This window comes from Xiphophorus maculatus, chromosome 10, assembly GCF_002775205.1.
Source record: "Xiphophorus maculatus strain JP 163 A chromosome 10, X_maculatus-5.0-male, whole genome shotgun sequence".
NCBI lineage: Eukaryota > Metazoa > Chordata > Actinopteri > Cyprinodontiformes > Poeciliidae > Xiphophorus > Xiphophorus maculatus.
The window spans coordinates 4,168,534-4,187,523 of NC_036452.1; the positions used below are offsets into that span (position 1 = coordinate 4,168,534).

Below are 18,990 nucleotides of genomic sequence, written 5' to 3' on the forward strand. Positions count from 1 at the left end.
ATAACCTTCAACATCACAAAATAAATCTGTTAAAATCTGATATTTAATCAAATTTACAAGTTCAGCCTGAAGTAGAGAAGATAGATGAAGATGGATGGATATAAATGTTTGAGAATGTACCTAAAAATTTATGATTTCTAGAGATGAACAAACATTTTAACCTCTTCTATTTTATTCACTTTTCAGTCATTTAGAATGTCGACGTGCATTGATGTGTTTTTACTGTCGACAAAAACGCTACATTTTTCGCTCACATTTTATTTAATTTCATTTATTTGATTTGGGACATTGTGCATTAATAACAGTTTTGAAAATCATCAATAAAAATTCCAGCCAAAGTTGATTTCCATTGTTTGTCCCCCAGCCAAATATTACAGGCCGAGTGACATGAAATTAATACATGTAGAAATAAAAATGCAAATATTTTGGATTGTCAAACAAATTTTGCCTTTTTAGTGTAAAGTTTCAATAAACTTTCATTATAATACAAACAGTCCTTTCTCACCAATATTTCTGAATAATTCTTTTAAACATCTATTATTTTAACACTTTATTCTAGCAAACATTCATTATCTCTTTAAGTAATTTCATATATTCCTTAGAGAATATATAATTGGAGGAATTATGCACAACAATTTCTCCAATTTAAAATGTTTTGTACTAACGTGTCCAAAACTGACAAAACAACCTGGAAATTTTATTCTGGAAAAGGACCAAATATTTGCGGGAACCCAAATATTAACTGCAATAATGCTGGCGAGGATCTTTCCCTGTAAAAATTACATGTTTTCTTATCTGCTTGTGCTGTTAAAACAACAGGATTTACAGTTAAAGGCCTACATTTGCATATCCAGTTTGTGATTAAAAACCAAAGCTTGCAGTTTCCCTTTTAAGGAATTTGCTGATTAGTGAAAAATTAAGTTAAATTTACATCTAGAGTCATTTCTTTGTCTAAGATTTTTAGGAATCTTTGAAAGTATTGGAGTGTCTGCAGGAAAACCGTCCTCCTCTCACAAACAGATGCTACATTTAGACCGCTGCTGCCACTGAAAACTGGCTTTGATTGCACAAACTAAACCCGGATCAGAGGGAAGATTTACGGCCGCTCCCCACTGTCACGACTAACACAGGAACCGTACAGAGGTTGCTCATTTGCACATTGTCGTTCTGAGATTTCAATTTCACACGACTGTTTGAAATTTGACAGACAAACTCGACCAGCTCACTGCAAAAACACAAAATTTTACCAAGTATTTTTGTCTAGTTTCTAGTGCAAATAACTTAGAACCCTTGAATTAAGGCAAAACTAAAAGTAACTTTTCAGCAAGAAATAAGAACTTGTTTTAAGTAAATAAGTCCTTAAGACTGATAAAAAAAAATACTAGTTTCACTGGCAGATTATTTCACTAAGACATTCTTCCCATGTTATAGGTGAAAGCATGTGATAAATCAGAATTCCCCCCCAAAAAAGTCAGAATTTTGCGAAAGAGTCAGAATTTTACCAAAAAATTTTGAGTTCTGAGGAAAAGTCAGAATTCTACAACAAAATTCTAAGAAAAAGTCAAAATTTTATCAAAAAAATCTGAATTTTACAAATAAAAGTCTGAATTCGAACAAAAAAAAGTCTGAATTCTGACTTAAAAGTCAGATTTTTTACTTTTGGTAAATCATCTTTCATATTCTGATTTGTTTTACTGGGATTTTATTTGACAAAACCAACACAAAGTCCAACAGAACCATCGACCCCATCAGCTCCGACCTCTTAACTCGCTCTGAGGATTTCACCTTCCCGCTACAGCGGAGCAGATGTGTAAAAACATCTGCGAACATATTTCACTCTCAGACTATAATCCATTCAGCTGGAAATTTCCCAGTTACTTTGACAGGCTGGTGAAAATCTGACCCAGTTCCTCTGCTGAACATCTGAGCAAACAGCTTCAGGTTTCATGGTTTTCATTTGTCACCTTGGCATTTATTTAAAAAAACTAACAGCATTGTTAGTAAACTCATAAAACCTGTGAATTTATATACAAAAATGTCACTGAATGCATAAAGTTGGACATTAAATGCTACTTTTACTACAGTTTAAGCAATTTAGATAATAGTTTTGTTGTACAATTTGATTGTGAACCAACAGAAGACTGAATCGAAGGGTTAAAAAAACCATCCAAAAACATTAAATCTCCGTTTTAATTCACAAGAAAAACACAGAAATGCAACAAGGCATAGTTTTAAATCAATATGTGTAAAAACGTGTTAAAATTAGAAGGTAGCAAGAGGTTTGAAGACTTAAAAAGCAAAAAGACATTCTTAGAAAACTACCTGTAAAATATCACGAGACAAACAAATTGTCAGAATGACTGAAGAAACTGAAAAATATATGTGACTGAATTACAAGGTTTTTTAGTCAAAACATTTGGAAATAATCTTCAGAAGACTTATTTTTTTAGGAAAGTGCAATTAAATTTAATGTAATTATTGTATATTTATATATAAATTAGAATTTTATTGCATTTCTGAAAAACTAAGTCAGGCAAAACATGTGAATCTACAAATAAAAACAAGGAAAAGTAAATTTCAACAAAACAATGCTAATTGATCTAAAATTTTCTTGAAAAAACCCAAAGATTTCTGAACTTCAAAAGTTGCAAATTTTCTACTTTGGAAACTGAAAAGTTCCAGTAGTCAAAAATGTTCATCTTTGAGCTCAGTTGTTTTTTCTAGAAAAATTATGAAATTAATCTCAAAATTTATGAGTTTTTTTCCTCGCCAATTTTTTACTTTTGGACCTCAGAAATGTCCTTGTTTTTTATAGAAAATTTCTGAAATCAATCTGAAACTTTTTGAGTGTTTTAGTGGAACTTTACTCCCGTTTTTTCTACCTACAATGTGCCCTACTAAACCGTCGTAGATTTTAACACTTTGAAGCTGATAACCTAAATTTCCCCATTGAGAAACAAATGTTATTTCTATTGTCTGGTTAGTTGATAAAAACAGATTTCATAAGTGCAATCTTTAGAAACTCACCGCCTGTGTGTGCCGCCTGCACCAAACAAAGAACCAGAACTCCCTGAAGGACAAGCCGTCCCACCATGTTGGACCTGGAAAAGAAAACCCGGGTTTAGACCCCAGCAGGAGACTGAAGGTGGAGGAACAGTGGGAGAGGTTCCCGGGTCGGTAGGGGCTAGTATTCAGTCTGGGGAGTCCGTCCTCTCCAGATCCTCCCCTGCTTGTTGTGAGATGCATCCAAGGACAACAGACATTGGGTAATTACTCTACTTCAAATCCGTCACCACTTCACTGAAGAACTGAGGACTGATTGTATTAGTTTGAAAGAATTACATGTCAATAATAAAGTATTTGAGAACTTGTGTAAAACTTGCTGGTGAATGTTATGAATCATATTTGTTTTATTTTTACAGTAGCGTAATTGTGTTCTGTAAATTTTCATAATGTTTGCATTTTGTGTTGGGTAGTGTCAGAGTTACTACCCAACTATCATAATCCCAGTTAACATTTTGGAAAAAATGCACTTGTATGAGTATTTTTACTACGCTGTACTTTTTACTTTTACTTGAGTAATTTAGTTATGAAGTATTCGCTCGTCTTACTTGAGTAAAATTTCTGGATTCTCTCCCCACTGAATGAAAAACTAATTCACCAGACACAGATCTGCAATTTTTGTTAAAGGTCAGCAAGTTTCAAATTATAAGAAACTGAAAAATTTTCTTTTGCCTGATTTTGTTATATTTTAACTTGAATGAATTATTGTACTTTTTGTTCTTAAAATACCAAAATATCCACTTAACGTTAGATTTTGGTCCATCTGATTATGTCATTTTAAAATATTAAATTATTGATAATTTGATCAGTTACTACGGAGCCCTCTAGGGGACATGGGGATTTTTTTTTTCTTTTGCGTTCCCTCGCAAAACTTTTGCGTTCCCTCGCAAAACTTTTGCGTTACCTCGCAATACTTTTGCGTTACCTCGCAAAACTTTTGCGTTACCTCGCAACACTGTACTGGTCAGTTATGCAGCATAATTGAATACTGTAAGCCTTTCCTACGGTGGGCGCCGTACTTTATGCTTTAATATAAGGTTATGTGAGGTATTTCCATGAATTTTAGTATCTTTTTGTGAAATATCTGAAGTTTTATATCTTTCCTTAGGATAGAAAGGCACCACAAACCTACGATATAAACAGAAACTTTCCGTAAGTAGGAAAGAAATAAAAACACATTATAATTTGGACTATTTCTGAGTTATTATCGCGGTTAATAAATCATCTGACAGTTTTGATTGTGTCTCTGTTGTGTTCGTAGTCTGAATGGTTTAAAGAGCTGCTTTCAGTCCCGCTCCATCTCAGCCTTAACAGACATAAACATGCAGTAATAAATCGATTTTCAATCAGTGTTTAACTCAGAAATAGTCCAAATTATAATGTGTTTTTATTTCTTTTCTACTTACGGAAAGTTTCTGTTTATATCGTAGGTTTGTGGTGCCTTTCTATCCTAAGGAAAGATATAAAACTTCAGATATTTCACAAAAAGATACTAAAATTCATGGAAATACCTCACATAACCTTATATTAAAGCATAAAGTACGGCGCCCACCGTAAGAAAGGCTTACAGTATTCAATTATGCTGCATAACTGACCAGTACAGTGTTGCGAGGTAACGCAAAAGTATTGCGAGGTAACGCAAAAGTATTGCGAGGTAACGCAAAAGTATTGCGAGGTAACGCAAAAGTATTGCGAGGTAACGCAAAAGTATTGCGAGGGAACGCAAAAGTTTTGCGAGGTAACGCAAAAGAAAAAAAATTCCCCATGTCCCCTAGAGGGCTCCGTACCGTAAGTTACTCAGTATTGAGTAGACTTTTTACCAAATACATTTTTTACTACAGTAATTTCTTGGACGACTATTTTTTATTTTTGAGTGCAAAGACTTCCTACTTGAGTACAATGTTTAGGTACTCTACTCACCTCTGATGTTAGGGAACAACATTTCTTTTAAGATTTACAGAATTTCGGTTAGCTTTTATAACCGGGCCGAACATTGGAATTACACCAAACATTATATAATGTTAGATACCAGCTAATATTAGCTCTGTAGCAAATATTAGCTGCTATGTTGCTAGCGGACAAAACACCAGCTATCAGTAATATTCTATTCATAAAATACAATAATATATTCATCTTACTTGTGAAAAGTTATCCGCCGAGCCCTCACGTCAATAGTCCGTCGATTTGAACAAAAAATATCCGGCAGTGCTGAGGCATCTTCAGCTGTTAGCTTAGCCAAGTGGGTAGGACGACCGCTCCAAGATGGCAGCCGTATTTCCTGCAGCCGATGGCTACTTCGATAGATCTTGTTTGCATTAGTTCTTACAAACATCAAGTTTTAGTTTCAGTGAGCAAACGCCACTTTTAATGTATTTGTAATCACAAGCGCTAAATGTGACGTTGATTTTAGACAAACTCTTACATGTGCTATGTGAATACGCATTTTCACTAATTCTGTAGTTCTGTTGTAGGGAGAGGCGGCCATATTGAAACGGAAGTCGGCTGTACAAGTTTTAACTGGGGATAGTTAGTGTTGCTCCCAGTGAGAATCAGATTTCAGAAGTTGATTTTTCTGTCTGGGAAGTCAGAAATTTCCCAGTTCCGAATACAACTGGAAGGCAGCATAAAACTACATCCACTGCTAGTTGTTCTAGACCAGCATCACCTGGATACCATCCTAGAGGGCTGCAATCAGGCTGCCATGCTACCCAGCAGCAGGCAAGGTTCTCTGGCCTCCAGTGTATCTCAGAACAAGGATCTTTTGTAAACTTATGGCATCCAAAATTTTAGTCATCCAAACTTATGGCATAATTCTAACCTTATTTCTTCATTTATAAAGCTTATATGTTCCCAAAAAGTCAATAAGTTGTGTATTACTTCTAGTGTACTTTTATTTTTGTGCATGAAACTAGACCAGAAATTCTTGATAGGATTGTGTTTTTGCAGTGTTTAATACAACATCAATAGCAACTGCATGACTAATACTTGATGGTGACAAAGACGATATTGAGAAAAGAATAAACCAAACATTGTCTACAACACCCTGATGTTGACTACATATTAAATATTGCTTATGTTTTAAAAGTTTAATATTTGCCATTAAACTAATTTGTTTAAATGGATGTTACCATTTCTAATAAGAGGAGCTGTCAAAAATCCTGTCAGAATTACAAGACCTCACCTATGAGTACAAAAAGCATCTTTCACTGCAAATTGCTGAGGGACATTTAGCCAAATATTAAGCATATTTTAGCCTTTATGTATAATTTTGACCCATAAAGGCTAAATATAGGTAAGAGAAAACCCACAATATGCTACAATGCTTGCTCATATGCTCATTTGTCATATTGCCCTCAATAAAAACTTAATTGTAGCTTATGTAAACTTATCTCAACTGTGCTTTTCTAGTTTCCTGGAGCAGGTAGCTGTGCTATAAGGCTAACATTCGCTTACAAATTAAAATCTCATGTGCTTGTGGTACATTTATACACATTTAAGAAATATTTTCTATATTGGACTTGAAGTTGAGTTAAATACCATTGTTATTGATATGTTTAGATCCAGTATTGGTAATTTAATAGATGCATGAAAACCAATTATGTAGCAAATATGTCGAGTTGAACATGCATCCTATCGGAACCCAATAAAGTCTAAATTTATGTATTTTTGTCACCAAATCATGGCAGTGATGTATGAAACCAGATGGAAAGAGGAATTTATTTCAGACTGTAGGTTTTCTGTGGTGCTAATACACAGACTGAGTTTTCCTTTGGTGCGTTTAAAGCTAAAAGTGGGTAAAAAGAGAAAGATGTCTCACCTTTCACATACATTCCTCACCTGAAGTCCAAATCCTGTTCTTATGAGGTCAAGCAGGGGTCAATGTCTCACTTCCCTGTCCAACTGGACCTCTCACTTACTTGGCATCTAAACAGACCCGACCATCTGGTCAGTTTGTAAGAAAGCAGTTGGTTGAATATAAGGCACTTTTGAGCTAATTAACTTGTATGGACATGGAGTGGTACAAATATTACATTTCATTTTGATTCGATAGTAAACATGGACATACTTCAGTCTCTGTAATACAAACTTTTAAACTTTAAGATGTGATTTCAAACTTTTTCAGTTGAACAAGGTTTCACTTTTCCCCAATTTTTTGCTGCTTTTCATTCTTATCTCAAGTTGTATTAATCTGTCCTCAATATTCTACACACAAATACTCCATTAAGTAGTTTGAGATTTTTGCTTATTTATAAAATAGTACCTCCATCTCCACATTGGAGATGCACTTTGTGCCCAGACTCAATTTTACACATGAGAAGCAAGTTTTCTCATTTCTAGTGCAAATATCTTGGTACTTGAAATAAAACTTAACTTTTCAGCAAGATATACTGTAGGAGCTTGTTTTAGGTCAATAATTTCTTAATAATCAATAAAAGTACTAGTTCCACTGGCAAATTTGAAAAGTTTTTCACATTAGGTGAAAAAAAAAAAAAGAGAATCCTCTAGTGGAACTGATCATTTATCAATATTAAGGAATCGTTGACTTAAAACAAGCTTTTAAGTTTTATTTCACGTGTACCAAGATATTTGCACTAGAAAAAACCCAAAAATACTTAAAATTTTGTGAATATGCAGTGAAGTCTTTTTAGTTTCAGAAAAAAAAAAACATGAAATATTTTTTGCCTCTACGTCTCTGTTTTCATCCATTTAAGCAATCAATGTCCAGAAACTCTAAATTATCCTGAATTGGCACCAAGCTCAGCTGTCATATCAGTTTTACTGAATAGTTGAGATGGTGGTTAATATCTTCATTTCTATGCATTTGAGAGATGATAGAATCTCATCCCCATTGAAATGATTGGGCCTGTTGTAACTTATGGCCAATTATTCCATTTAAAACTAGTTTTCTTGCATTTTTAAAGATTGAGGCTTTCATTATTTTGGTGCTCATTGTAAAATTAAAAGTCACAGGATTACAGCCCCAAAAATATACGGTTGTAATGGAGTCAACGGAACCAAAATGGCACTAAAATAAAGACAAAAAAAGGTAAATCTTGACCCAGTATCAGAGTCAACCCTTAAACTGACAGAACTAAAAAACAAAAACATTTTGGGCCAACAGGCCTGTTTCCATTTCACTTGATGCAGCAACACATGCAGTGACCAAATAAAATATATTTCATGTTCTCTTAATCAAATTTGAGAATTTTTTTATTCATATTGCAAGTGCTCTACAGGTGTGAAATTTAAATCGTTTCAGTTTCCAAATTAATACAATAAATAAAATACATTTTTTACAGATGAAACTTAAGATTGAAAATTGTGTCAAACAAATCCCATTTAGCATTATACAACACATTTTTTACAATTTTACAAAACTGCATTACCTAATGTTGGCCATATATATATATGGTCAATATAATTAACATAGTTCCAGTATTATAAATTATGAAACTCATCTTAAATTGATCGTTCTGATAATGTTAGAAACGTTAAAAGAAATGGGTTTAAGCTGCTTTGTGGAGGCTAAAGGGAGGAAAAGCAAACAAAGGAAATAAAAAAGGGAAACAGTTTAAGATGCAAAATGTGATTAAGTGAGGGTGAGGATTATAAACAAAAAACAAATCTATTACACAACTTCTGTTATACTTGGTACTGAAGACTCCGCTTCCTCCATTTTGGGTCCAACAAACCTGGAGTTTAACTTGGCATCTCTTTAGCCAGTTTCCTTAAGATGGTAGAACCAGGCAGCTGGTTGCAGACCTAAACAGAGAAGTTTGGAAATTAAAAAGTATTTATTTGCATGCATTTAAAGCTAAAACCTGTTGGTATATTTAACAGGACTTACTCCAAGTTGCTTTTTAGTTGATGCACAGTACGCTTGTCGAGGTATCTGCAAAAGAGCGTCAGCAGGTTTGATGGGAGGAGGAGCGGCTCCACCAGCGAACACTGGGACAGCTGTCCCGCTACCTGGAAAATCATGTCAGTCCTAAAAAAAATTAATGAAAACGGGGATGAAAAAATGTCAGAACATGTTAAACAACTCTGACTTAGAGGAATTAAAATTTGTTTTCCTCACCAGGTCTCAAAGTCGCCAATGCTGGGCTCAAGAGGAACGCCTGAAGAAAGAAGTTTCTCTCCGTGGGAAAGAAGAGCGTACAGCAAGCTGAGTCCAAACTGAACCAACAAAAAATAATCCGAAACAAATCAGTTCCAGCTGAAGAGCAACAACAAACTGTAAAGGACCAATAATACAACCAAAGGCATTTAAATAGTTGTTTTTATGGTTGCTTATTTCATATTTGTAGTACCTTGTGTTTTATTTCAACATCTGGGCTCTTATTTTGGTAGTATTACCTTTAGAAGAAATAAATTCTGTGACTGAGTATTGGAGCCACTATAAATAGTTTTTAAAAAAAAATATTTTTTTTTTCTGGAACATTTGTGATGAATCTCCAAATGTGAGCTTGAGAAGTCAAATTTGCTAGAAAAAAAAAGCCTTAAATGTTGAGATTAATCTCAGAAACTTTCTAGGAAAACAAAATTTTAAAAAACTGAAAATTTTATTTTTAAAAGTGGAAGAAATGACTCAAATGGAGATTCAAAAGTTTTCCAAAAACATAGAAAGTTTCTGAGCTTCAATAATTAAACATTTTTCAAATAAAAATATAAATAAGTTCTTGCCAAAAAAAAAAATAAATTGGGGGAAAACAAAAAAGTGGGATTTTTTTGCAATCTCAAGTTTCTTAGTTTCAAAAGTTTAAAATTTGCTAGAAGAAAAAAAACAAAAACACAAATTAAGATAGAAAATTTCTAGAACTGGATTTTCTAAGCTCCAAAAGTCAAATTTTCAACTTTTGAAGAAATTTCCACATTTCTTTCCTACAAAAATTTCCAAGTTTTTAGATTCATCTCAATGTCATTTCTATGTACACCTAATACGCAGTCATAGCAAACAGATTCTTTTTTTAAAATAACACTTATAGTGTGTTCAGCACAGAAATTGCTCTGAAGACACTCAAAGCATAATGAAACGTCAGCGTCCGTTACTCATCATTGATGCTACAAACCTTGTTCTGACAGGTCAGGGAGAGGCACTCGAAGGTCGACGGAGACTCTGAAGACGTCAGGTCTTTGAGAACGTTGATGAGCTGACTGAACGTCAGAACGCCGATCACATTTCGGAGTGACGGGTAAAGAACTGGAAGGTCCTGAAACCACAAGAACTGAAATTTTCAAAACATGAACAAAACTTTTGATATCTTCATTGAGTTTAAAGACCAAAATTAGACCTTCAGCTAGTGCCGGGCGATGCGCCTTAAAAATAAAACTTCTGATTTTTTTTGCCCGTTTTCTTGTCTGAAAGGTCTTCAAAAAGTGGCAAAAAGTTCAATCATCCCTTCTCTGACTTGTGAAATGGAGAATTAGGGCCCAGCTACAAAATTTTTTGTTTAACTACGTGAACATTAGCAGATTAAAAAATGCTATTAAAAAAAGCTTGGTACTCAGGATATTACATGACCTACAACAGAACATCAGGGCAGTTAAAAAAAACGTTTTTAGGGGAAAAAAAAAAAAAGACATTCGAGCTCCAAACGTAAAATATTTGGGACATTTTCTAGAAGAAAATTTGACATTTCTGTTTCAAAAGTTGACAATTTTTTACTTTTGAAATGCAGAAATTTCCAAGTTTCCTCAAGAAAATTTCAGATTAATCAAAAAAAATGTGAGTTTTTAAAGGAAATCAGCACCTCAGTTTGTGTGGAACTTTAGAAATATTGTTTCAAAGTCCTGCTATTAAAAATCTGATTAATATTTAGATTAAGTAAAACTTATCAGAACTTCACAAGAAGATTGAAATTACAACTATTCTGGTAATATTAACACTTTATTCTTATATTGGAACCATTTTCAGATGATTATTCTTAATTTTAGAACAATTTAAACTATATAGTAAAATAAAAAAAATCTTAGCCCTAATATTTCTTTGTTTACTTGAATTCAAAGTCCAAATAAATAGCTGCAAAAACAAGATGGCCACCTTGAGTGTGCTGACATCACTAAACTATGCAAACCCAAAGAGTTTAATGGCAAAAGAAAATCCAGATTTTTCAAAAATTAAATCTTCGAAAACCAAAAATTTTAGGGAAAAAAACCCCTCAGTAACTCTCAGATGCCTGTAACCTTTAACCCCGACTCACCTCCTCGGTGTCTCTGCTTATCAGCGTAGGAAGGTTGGAGGCGACGATGTGCAAGACCTTCAGCGCTGAATCGTTCTTCAAGAAGGGCAGCAGACGAGCGAGAAGCTTTTTGCCCTTCGAGACACTCAAGAAAGGAAGAAACTCGTCTCCTGAATCTCTAAAACACAAATTTATAAGTTTAATCAACAAAAAAATAATTTTTTCTGGTGTTGCATTGTTAAAAGACTTACGGAGCGTTGTGTTGCTGCAGCTGAGAGTAGATGTGCTCCACTTTCCTCTGAGTTTTTTCCATTAATCTTATTTCTTCTGCTTCAGATAAAACCGCGGTCTTCATCCTCTCAGTTTCCTCCACCTCCAGCAAAGCTATTAACAACTGCATTTTAAAAAAAATTAAAATGAGGAATACAAAAACTACCAAAAAAACTGCAGAAATTTTGCAATTATTCTCAAATTTTCTACAAAAAATTACAATTTAGAGATTTCCAAGTTTCAAAAGTTGGTTTTCTTTCCTTCTACGCTTGAAACTCAGGAAATTTTCCCCATTTTCTCAGCAGTAATTTACTCTCCATCTACAATGGCCTTAATACGCAGCAGTGCAAATGTTTCCCTTCTACTTTAAATAAATCATAAAAACCTTTAAGTAGATTTTCAAAGTTTTCTATAAAGTGCAGTTCAATAAATACATTTACCTAAAATACTAGCAAATTCAAGTTTTTCCTAATAAGTTAGAGAATCATTTAAAGGGGACCCATTCTGCAAAAAAAATGTAAATAAAATACTTTAAATTCTTTTACATTTTTATTTGGGTCTGAAATGTTTCTAAAAACAGACAAAGCTAAAAAAAAAAACAACAAAACAAAAACAAAAAAAAAACAAGGCCAGTTTCTGGTAATACGTTAATGTTTTCTGGTGTCTGGAAAAATTTACATTTTCCAAAACCATGCAAATGTAACATGGCAAATCAGCAGGCACTGCCCCTCACCTTGTGACGCAAGTTTAGATTAGCCTGTTACCTAGCAACCCCAGCAGAGTTTCGCCTGTTACCTAGCAACCCCAGCAGAACTCCAGGACCTTTGGTCAGCTGGTTTCTACAATGGCTGCTAGAAAAGACAAGTATTTTGTTTTTGACTTACCATCCAGGAACCACTTGCTGCATTGTTGTTGGCTGTACAGGAGGCACTAATTATGCTTTTTAAAGATAAACAATTGTATAATTGTGCATCTATTTGCAGCCACTTTCACTTGGGAGTGAAAATGTTGAGTTTGGGGGACGTGGCCATCAGCAGTTTATTTGGATTTAAAGTGACAAGAGCCTCTAGGGATCGTTTTTTTGTGACCAATCAAAACTTTTACACGGTTTCTGCACTTTAGCTTTTGTAAAGTATGAAATGTTTTCCAGGCTCAGGTATTTGTTGCTCTTCAGAAATATTTCTACACAAATTATAGTATTTTTTAAGGTCAAAATGACCCAATAAGTTTATAAAAGAAGTGAAAACTCAAAGTTACCTTTTCTATTTTGCTGAGAATCTCTAGTCGCTGTTGTCTGGTGTCTTTTTGTTCCTTTAAAAAGAAAAAAAGCTGAATATCAAGGAAGGCACTATAATAGCTTTATTTACAGGAGTTGAACAACAAACCTCGAGAGGGTTGTGAGTTTGGACTGCATGGACTGCACCGATGGCACGGCGCGGAGAATAACACGTGGAGACAGCGACTTGACCCAAAGAGCCTTCGATGTGGACCACTGAGAGACCACACAGTTTTATAGACACAGGACAACCTGAACACTGGAAAGCTAAAACCTTATCCAGGACTTTTGGTCGAGTTTCAAGTGCAAAAATCAACTCGTACACATGAAATGAGACAAAACTAACTCACAAAAACCTCATCAGCAAGATATAGGAGCTTGTTTTAAGTCAATAACTCCTTAATATTGATGAAAAAAAGGAAACAAAAAAAACACTGGTAGTTCTTTTTGTTTGTCATGAGGATAATTAACTGGCACTGTGCTGTTACCTAGCAACCCCTGCCAAACCCAGCCTGTCACCTAGCAACCAAATTCTGGTTCTTTAATACCAAGTTCTACTGGCAGATTATTTCACTGAACAGGAAAAATGTTCAGTGAAGTAATCTGCCAGTGGAACTAATACCTTAACATTACTTTAAAACAAGCTCCAATATCTTGTAGTTTCTATTGCAAATATCTTAATTCAAGACAAAACCTAATTTTTTTTAGCACTAATGTATAATTGAGAGTTTATTGCAGAAATGGTCAAAACATTTTGTTTAAGTGACTGCTGACTCCCACCCGCACTGCAAAAAACCCAAAACACTTTACCAAGTCATTTTGGTTTACTTTCTAGCGCAAATATCTCAGTACACTTGAAATAAATTAACTCACAGGTAACTTTTCAGCAAGATACAAAGATTTGTTTCAAGTCAATAATTCCTTAATATTGATGAACTAGTACTACTTCTACTGGTAGGTAATTTCACTTAGAGAACAGTAAAAATTTCCTGTTATTTAAATAATCTGCCAGTGGATCTAGATCTAGTATTAAGCAACAGATGTAAAATAAACTCCCTTTTCTTGCAGAAAAGTTGCTTGCGAGTTAGTTTTGTCTTATATTAAGTGTCCCTAGATAACTGGGCCAAAAATATTAGCTAATGTTTGCATTTTTGCTGACATTTAAAGGCGAGGAGAACCTGGTGTGTAGGCGTCTGTCTTGGTGATGTACGGTGTGGTGAGTTTGGGTGGCTCCTTCTTGCTCCTGATGCCCAGCTCTTCCTCAGCCATCTTGGCTTCTAATCGACGATAATACTCCTATTAAAGAGCGAGAAAGTTGAAAACTCATTCTAAGATGTGATGAAGTTTTCTAAAATTTTACTTTCCTACCTGGTAATAATAGTCCTCGAGGTACGGATTCTCGCTTTGCAGCTGAATCATCTGCAGGCGGATGATCCACTCCTTTTCTTTGTCCGTCATGAGGTTAGAGTAAGGGTCCCAGCCTTCACATTTTCTTCAGGAAAAACACTCAAAGTTAATTCTTAACATTTTATTATAATCCTTTAGTTAGTGTAGCACCAACCTGTGAAACAGACGCTGCTTTTGACTGAGAAGCTGTTTATGTTGAGGATGGAGCTGCGTGACTGGACCGGGGAAACTGCTGAGACAGAAACAGGATAAACTTAGACAGGTCATGTCTTACATCGCTATGAAACATCTGGGCACTGGGCTGCCACCTGCTGGTTGGTGGACTCCAGATGTTGTACCTTGTTGGACCAGCAGGTGGCACAGATAATTTATGACAAGTATTTTTCCAGTAAAAAACCCCAAAGAAACAGCCAGATTAGTACATATTTACATACTATGAAGGTTACCTGAACGGCTGCACCGGGTTGGTGGACGGGCTGTAAAACGGGGACGGTCTGGGAGAGTTGGCACCGAAGCGAAGCTGCATGGTCTTTGGAATCAGAGGCCGAGGAGTGGAGGGGCAAGAGTGGTTTGGAGGGAACATGAATCTTCCCGTCTGGGTCGAAATTACAAATAAAAAAAAACAAACTTAAAGTCAAATAAATGCAGCCAAGTCTGAAATTATTCATAGTCCATGGAAGAGCTGGACTTAAAGTAATCTTTTAATTTTAGCAACAAGTTCCCTGTTAACAGGAAGTCGTAAAGTTTGACCATTCAGCCCTATTTAGTCCAGTTTAATAGAACTCCAGTCCGTCTACAAAGTTTGTTTGGTTGAATGCGTAATCAACCAAAACCTCAGTCTCTGCTTGGTTGAAGTGAACTCTGGTGCGCTTCTGATGCATGTGTGAACACCAAGTGGACCAGAGACCGCTCCTAAAGCAGGAAGTGGACTGCAGTGCTTCCACTTCTGGGTAAATACAACCAAAACAATCGTGCTAGTCTAGCGCTAGCGGGAGAAATGGTTCATTATCTTCTAAAAAGAGAAATCCTAAAATCTGAAACTACTCCATTTTTTACATTTCATGAAGAAAGTTAGCTCAGAGTCTTCAGAGGTTTTTATATCGTTTCCTTCAGTGGTTTCTGTTGCAGCGCCCCCACAGGCGAGGAGGGGAAAATGTTTCCCCCAAATGGTTTGGTTTGTTTGACAGTGCAGCGTGAAAGAACCGTACGATCTGAAAATGTAGCAAGTCATTTTTGATCCCTAATCAAACCAAGTCCATCGTTTTATCAGGTATAAAAACTCTTAAATCTGACTTTATTTAAAGATTATGGTGATGGCTAGGAGGCCTTCCAACCTCAAAGACTTGGAGCTCACCAACAACTCAAAGTGTTAATGGAAATTCTGGAAAGCAGTTATAAGAAGTGGTGCTGTATTATTTATTCATTGAAGAGTTTCCATTATTTCTTCCTATCAGAAAAATAAAAATTTCAAATCAAAATCTGACAGGAGTATGAATAATCTTGAGCCCAACTGTATATAATTTTAAATGCAGAGAAGTCTAGATCAGAGGTCAGTACATTTAAAGCAAAAAAACATGCAACTTTTCAGCAAGAAATGGGAGCTTGTTTTACGTCAATTCCTTAATATTTATGAAAGGTACAGAGTCCGCTGATTATTTCACCAATATTAAGGAATTTACCTAAAATAAGCTCCTATATCTTGGTATAAAGTTACTTTTTAGTTTTGTCTTATTTAAGATGTACTAATTTATTTGCACCAGAAAACACTTGGTAAGATTGTGTTTTGCAGTGGTGCAGACCTCGGCTCTAAAGTGACAAGGGTTTAATAAAACCTGATTCAAGTGTTGTCGTGGGGTCAAGGGTTGCCGTGAGAAGATGGGTGATCTTGGCATCACTGGTGCATTAATCTGCAAAATAAAGTTAAATATAGATGGATGGACAGGGAAAGAAAAAAAAACATGACTTTAAATCTGAATATATTACAACTTAACACTTTTTACATGGATTTCACATTAAGCTACACTGGGCTGCTCTGTAGCTTATTTTTAATTATAAATTTGATTATGACAAAAATTATTAACAGAGCTTCTTCCTGACTTTTCTCCAGTAACCAAGTAGTTTCTCCACCATAAACACATTTAGCAGTGAGTACATGAGTTGATTGACAGCACTAAGCCCCACCCCCTGGCTCTGATTGGTTGTATGTGGTAAGGGAGGAGGGCGATCTTTTCACAGATTATCTCATATTATACTGTCAACATAGTGATAGTTAAATATAAAAAAACATTTATAAAGGTTACATACTGCAACTTTAACGTATTTCAGAGTCATTTTCACCCATTTTAAAACTACCTCCAAGTCTCAGCCATGAAAATATTCCAGTTAAATCAGAATAATCTACCTGAGAGGGCCCTCTTTGGCCAAACACCCTCCTGGAGTACGATCTTCTGGGTCCTCCTCTATGGACTCCGTAGGAAGAGACGGGATATGGTAGATCCAGGAAGTCAGAGTTCACATGCTGACCCCGCCCTCTGTGACTGATCACACACACTATGGCGCTGTCCTACAGATTCAAACCAAAAAAACAGAAGGATTTAAGCCGTCTACAGTTATTATCTGTTATGTTGAGGGATTGTTTTTCCTCTGAACCTGGAGTATTGATCCAGAAACTCTACGGTTTTTCCAGTAAGGAGGCGTCGTCCTCTAGAAAAGAGACATTTAGTTAGCATCAGCTGCACTGGGAAAAACAAAATCTAAAGCATTTTTTGGTCTGGTTTCTAGCTCAAATATCTTAGTACACTTGGAATAAGACAAAACTGACTTATAATTAACTTTTCAGCAAAATATAGGGGCTTGATTTAGGATCATTTCCCTTTTAACAAGACATTTTTCCATATTATAAGTGAACTAGTAATTCTTTTAAATCAATGTTAAGTATAGCTGGACAATAAATCAGTAATACACATTGCATATACTGCACAGCATTCTGGGTGATGTAGGCAGAGGAAAGGCTGCTCAACCTTTCACAGCTAGCTAAGCAAAGTTGATAGAATAAACTAACTCTCTTTGGTTACCTAGCAACTCTCGCATTCTTTGGTTACCTAGCAACCTGAAGCAGCAGTTTAAAGTTCCACCATTTTGCCTCATAACGGCTTTAAAAAGAAAAGGAGTGAAAACTGCAGATAAAAGAGGAAAGGTCACGCCACCAGTTTGGTAGCATTTCAGATTTAAAACTAAATTATTGATAGACTAATATGAAATGCTTACATCGCCTAATATTAAGGACTTACTGGCATAAAACAAGCTTCTGTTTCTTACTTGTAAGTTACTTTCATCTTGTTTCAAGTGTACCAAGACAGTGGTTCCCAAACAGCATTAGCTTCTGGTTAGAGCCCTTCTTTACAAACAAAGACAATGCTTCAAATTATGTAAAGAAACAAATTTTAGAAAGTTTCTCACTTTCATTCTCCATTCAATTACTGCGTTGGTTTAGCACAAATGCTGCCTCATAGCTTTTAATTTTAGTAATTCATGCTGTGCTAAACTGAGGAGTAAAGCAGCTTGCTCAATTGAACTGGCAGCAAATCATAAGATAAAATCTACGAGGTATTAGGGCCACTGTAGATAGGGGGAAAAGTAAAAAATTTGCTAGAAAAAAGTCATGTTTGTAATTAATCTCAGAAATTTGTGGACAAAATCTTTTAGCTTCAAGTCAAAAATTTGACTAAATTTTCTACCTTCAAATATCAAACTTCCAAATTTTCTTTAAAATTTCCGAGATTAATCCAAAAATTTTAGATTTTTCTAGCAAATTTGTCACCTTTGAAACTTTTCAGATTAGTCGCAGAATTTTTTGCAAAAAAATAAACACAAAAAGTGATAATTTGAGTTTTGAAAGTAAAAATTTTCATAAGCAAAAAACCCTAAAAACTAGAAAAAAAACTGAAATTTTGAGATCTCAGAAATTTCCAAAGTGAAAAAAATTTGTCTTCTGAAAATGTACGTTTTTTTTCTAGAAATTTCTGAGATTGATCTCAAGATTCCATAAATTTATGGCAGAAATGTACTCTTTCCTGTTTACGATGGCCGATGTGCATGTCAAATAACATTTCAAGAAGTAATTTTAACATTTTATAATGACTGAGATGGACTAAATTTTCTGATTTAAAATAAGTTTTTGCTTTTTTTCCCTCAAGTTTTCTGAAGCCCACCTAGCGCCATCTGGTGGCTCCTCTTTGAAAATACTTTACCAAGATATTATTACCAAGACATTTTCAGTAGAAACAAGACCAAAAATACTTGGCAAAATTATGTTTTTCCAGTGTGCAGATAAAGGAAATTAAAATCCCAGCGCTCCCTTACATCATCCACAGAAGTGTTCCTGAACACGGCGTGTCCACAGTCCACTATGGCGCTGTCCAGACTCTGAAACGTTAAAAACGAGCCGATAATCAGATCAATACATTGTTAGAAAACAAACCAATCTGATCTCAGAGCAGCCATCTTGGTCACCATGAGGCTCGGTCGTCCCTCCACTATCCTTATCACGGCCGGGTCTTCAAACATCTGGCCCCTGCCCAGGCCCCCCCTCCACCTTGACCCCTGACCCCGGCGCCACGGGACGACCCGGGCCGGGTACAGCGGCTTCTGCCTCGGAGGCGACGGAGGTTTGGGGTTCGGCCGCAGCGGAGGCGACGGCTCCTCAAAGGAAACGGCGCCATCAGCCAACGATTCCGTCGTCCCATGTGGGTCGAGATCTAAATTAAAACAATTTACATTTATCCTGCAGATCCT

The 18,990-nt window shown here is 35.5% G+C and overlaps 1 protein-coding gene across 2 annotated transcripts; it reads right to left on the reverse strand.

The window, feature by feature from the left end:
- Positions 1-8,308: 8,308 nt before the first annotated feature.
- On the reverse strand, positions 8,309-18,763 carry patl2 (PAT1 homolog 2). 2 transcript variants are annotated; one of them, XM_023341424.1, is made up of 17 exons: positions 18,709-18,763; positions 18,559-18,621; positions 16,846-16,899; positions 16,598-16,759; positions 16,029-16,103; positions 14,643-14,791; positions 14,351-14,425; positions 14,158-14,281; positions 13,968-14,085; positions 12,899-13,005; positions 12,771-12,824; positions 11,495-11,637; positions 11,265-11,421; positions 10,134-10,274; positions 9,143-9,240; positions 8,912-9,052; positions 8,309-8,826 (listed from the first exon to the last, which is right to left on the reverse strand). In XM_023341424.1, exons 1-17 carry the CDS (start codon positions 18,760-18,762, stop codon positions 8,793-8,795), a joined length of 1,749 nt encoding a protein of 582 aa, XP_023197192.1. In that variant the 5' UTR covers position 18,763; the 3' UTR covers positions 8,309-8,792. The 2 variants fall into 2 exon arrangements, with proteins under 2 accessions (XP_023197192.1, XP_023197191.1); XM_023341423.1 differs by having other exon boundaries at positions 14,351-14,428.
- Positions 18,764-18,990: the final 227 nt, after the last annotated feature.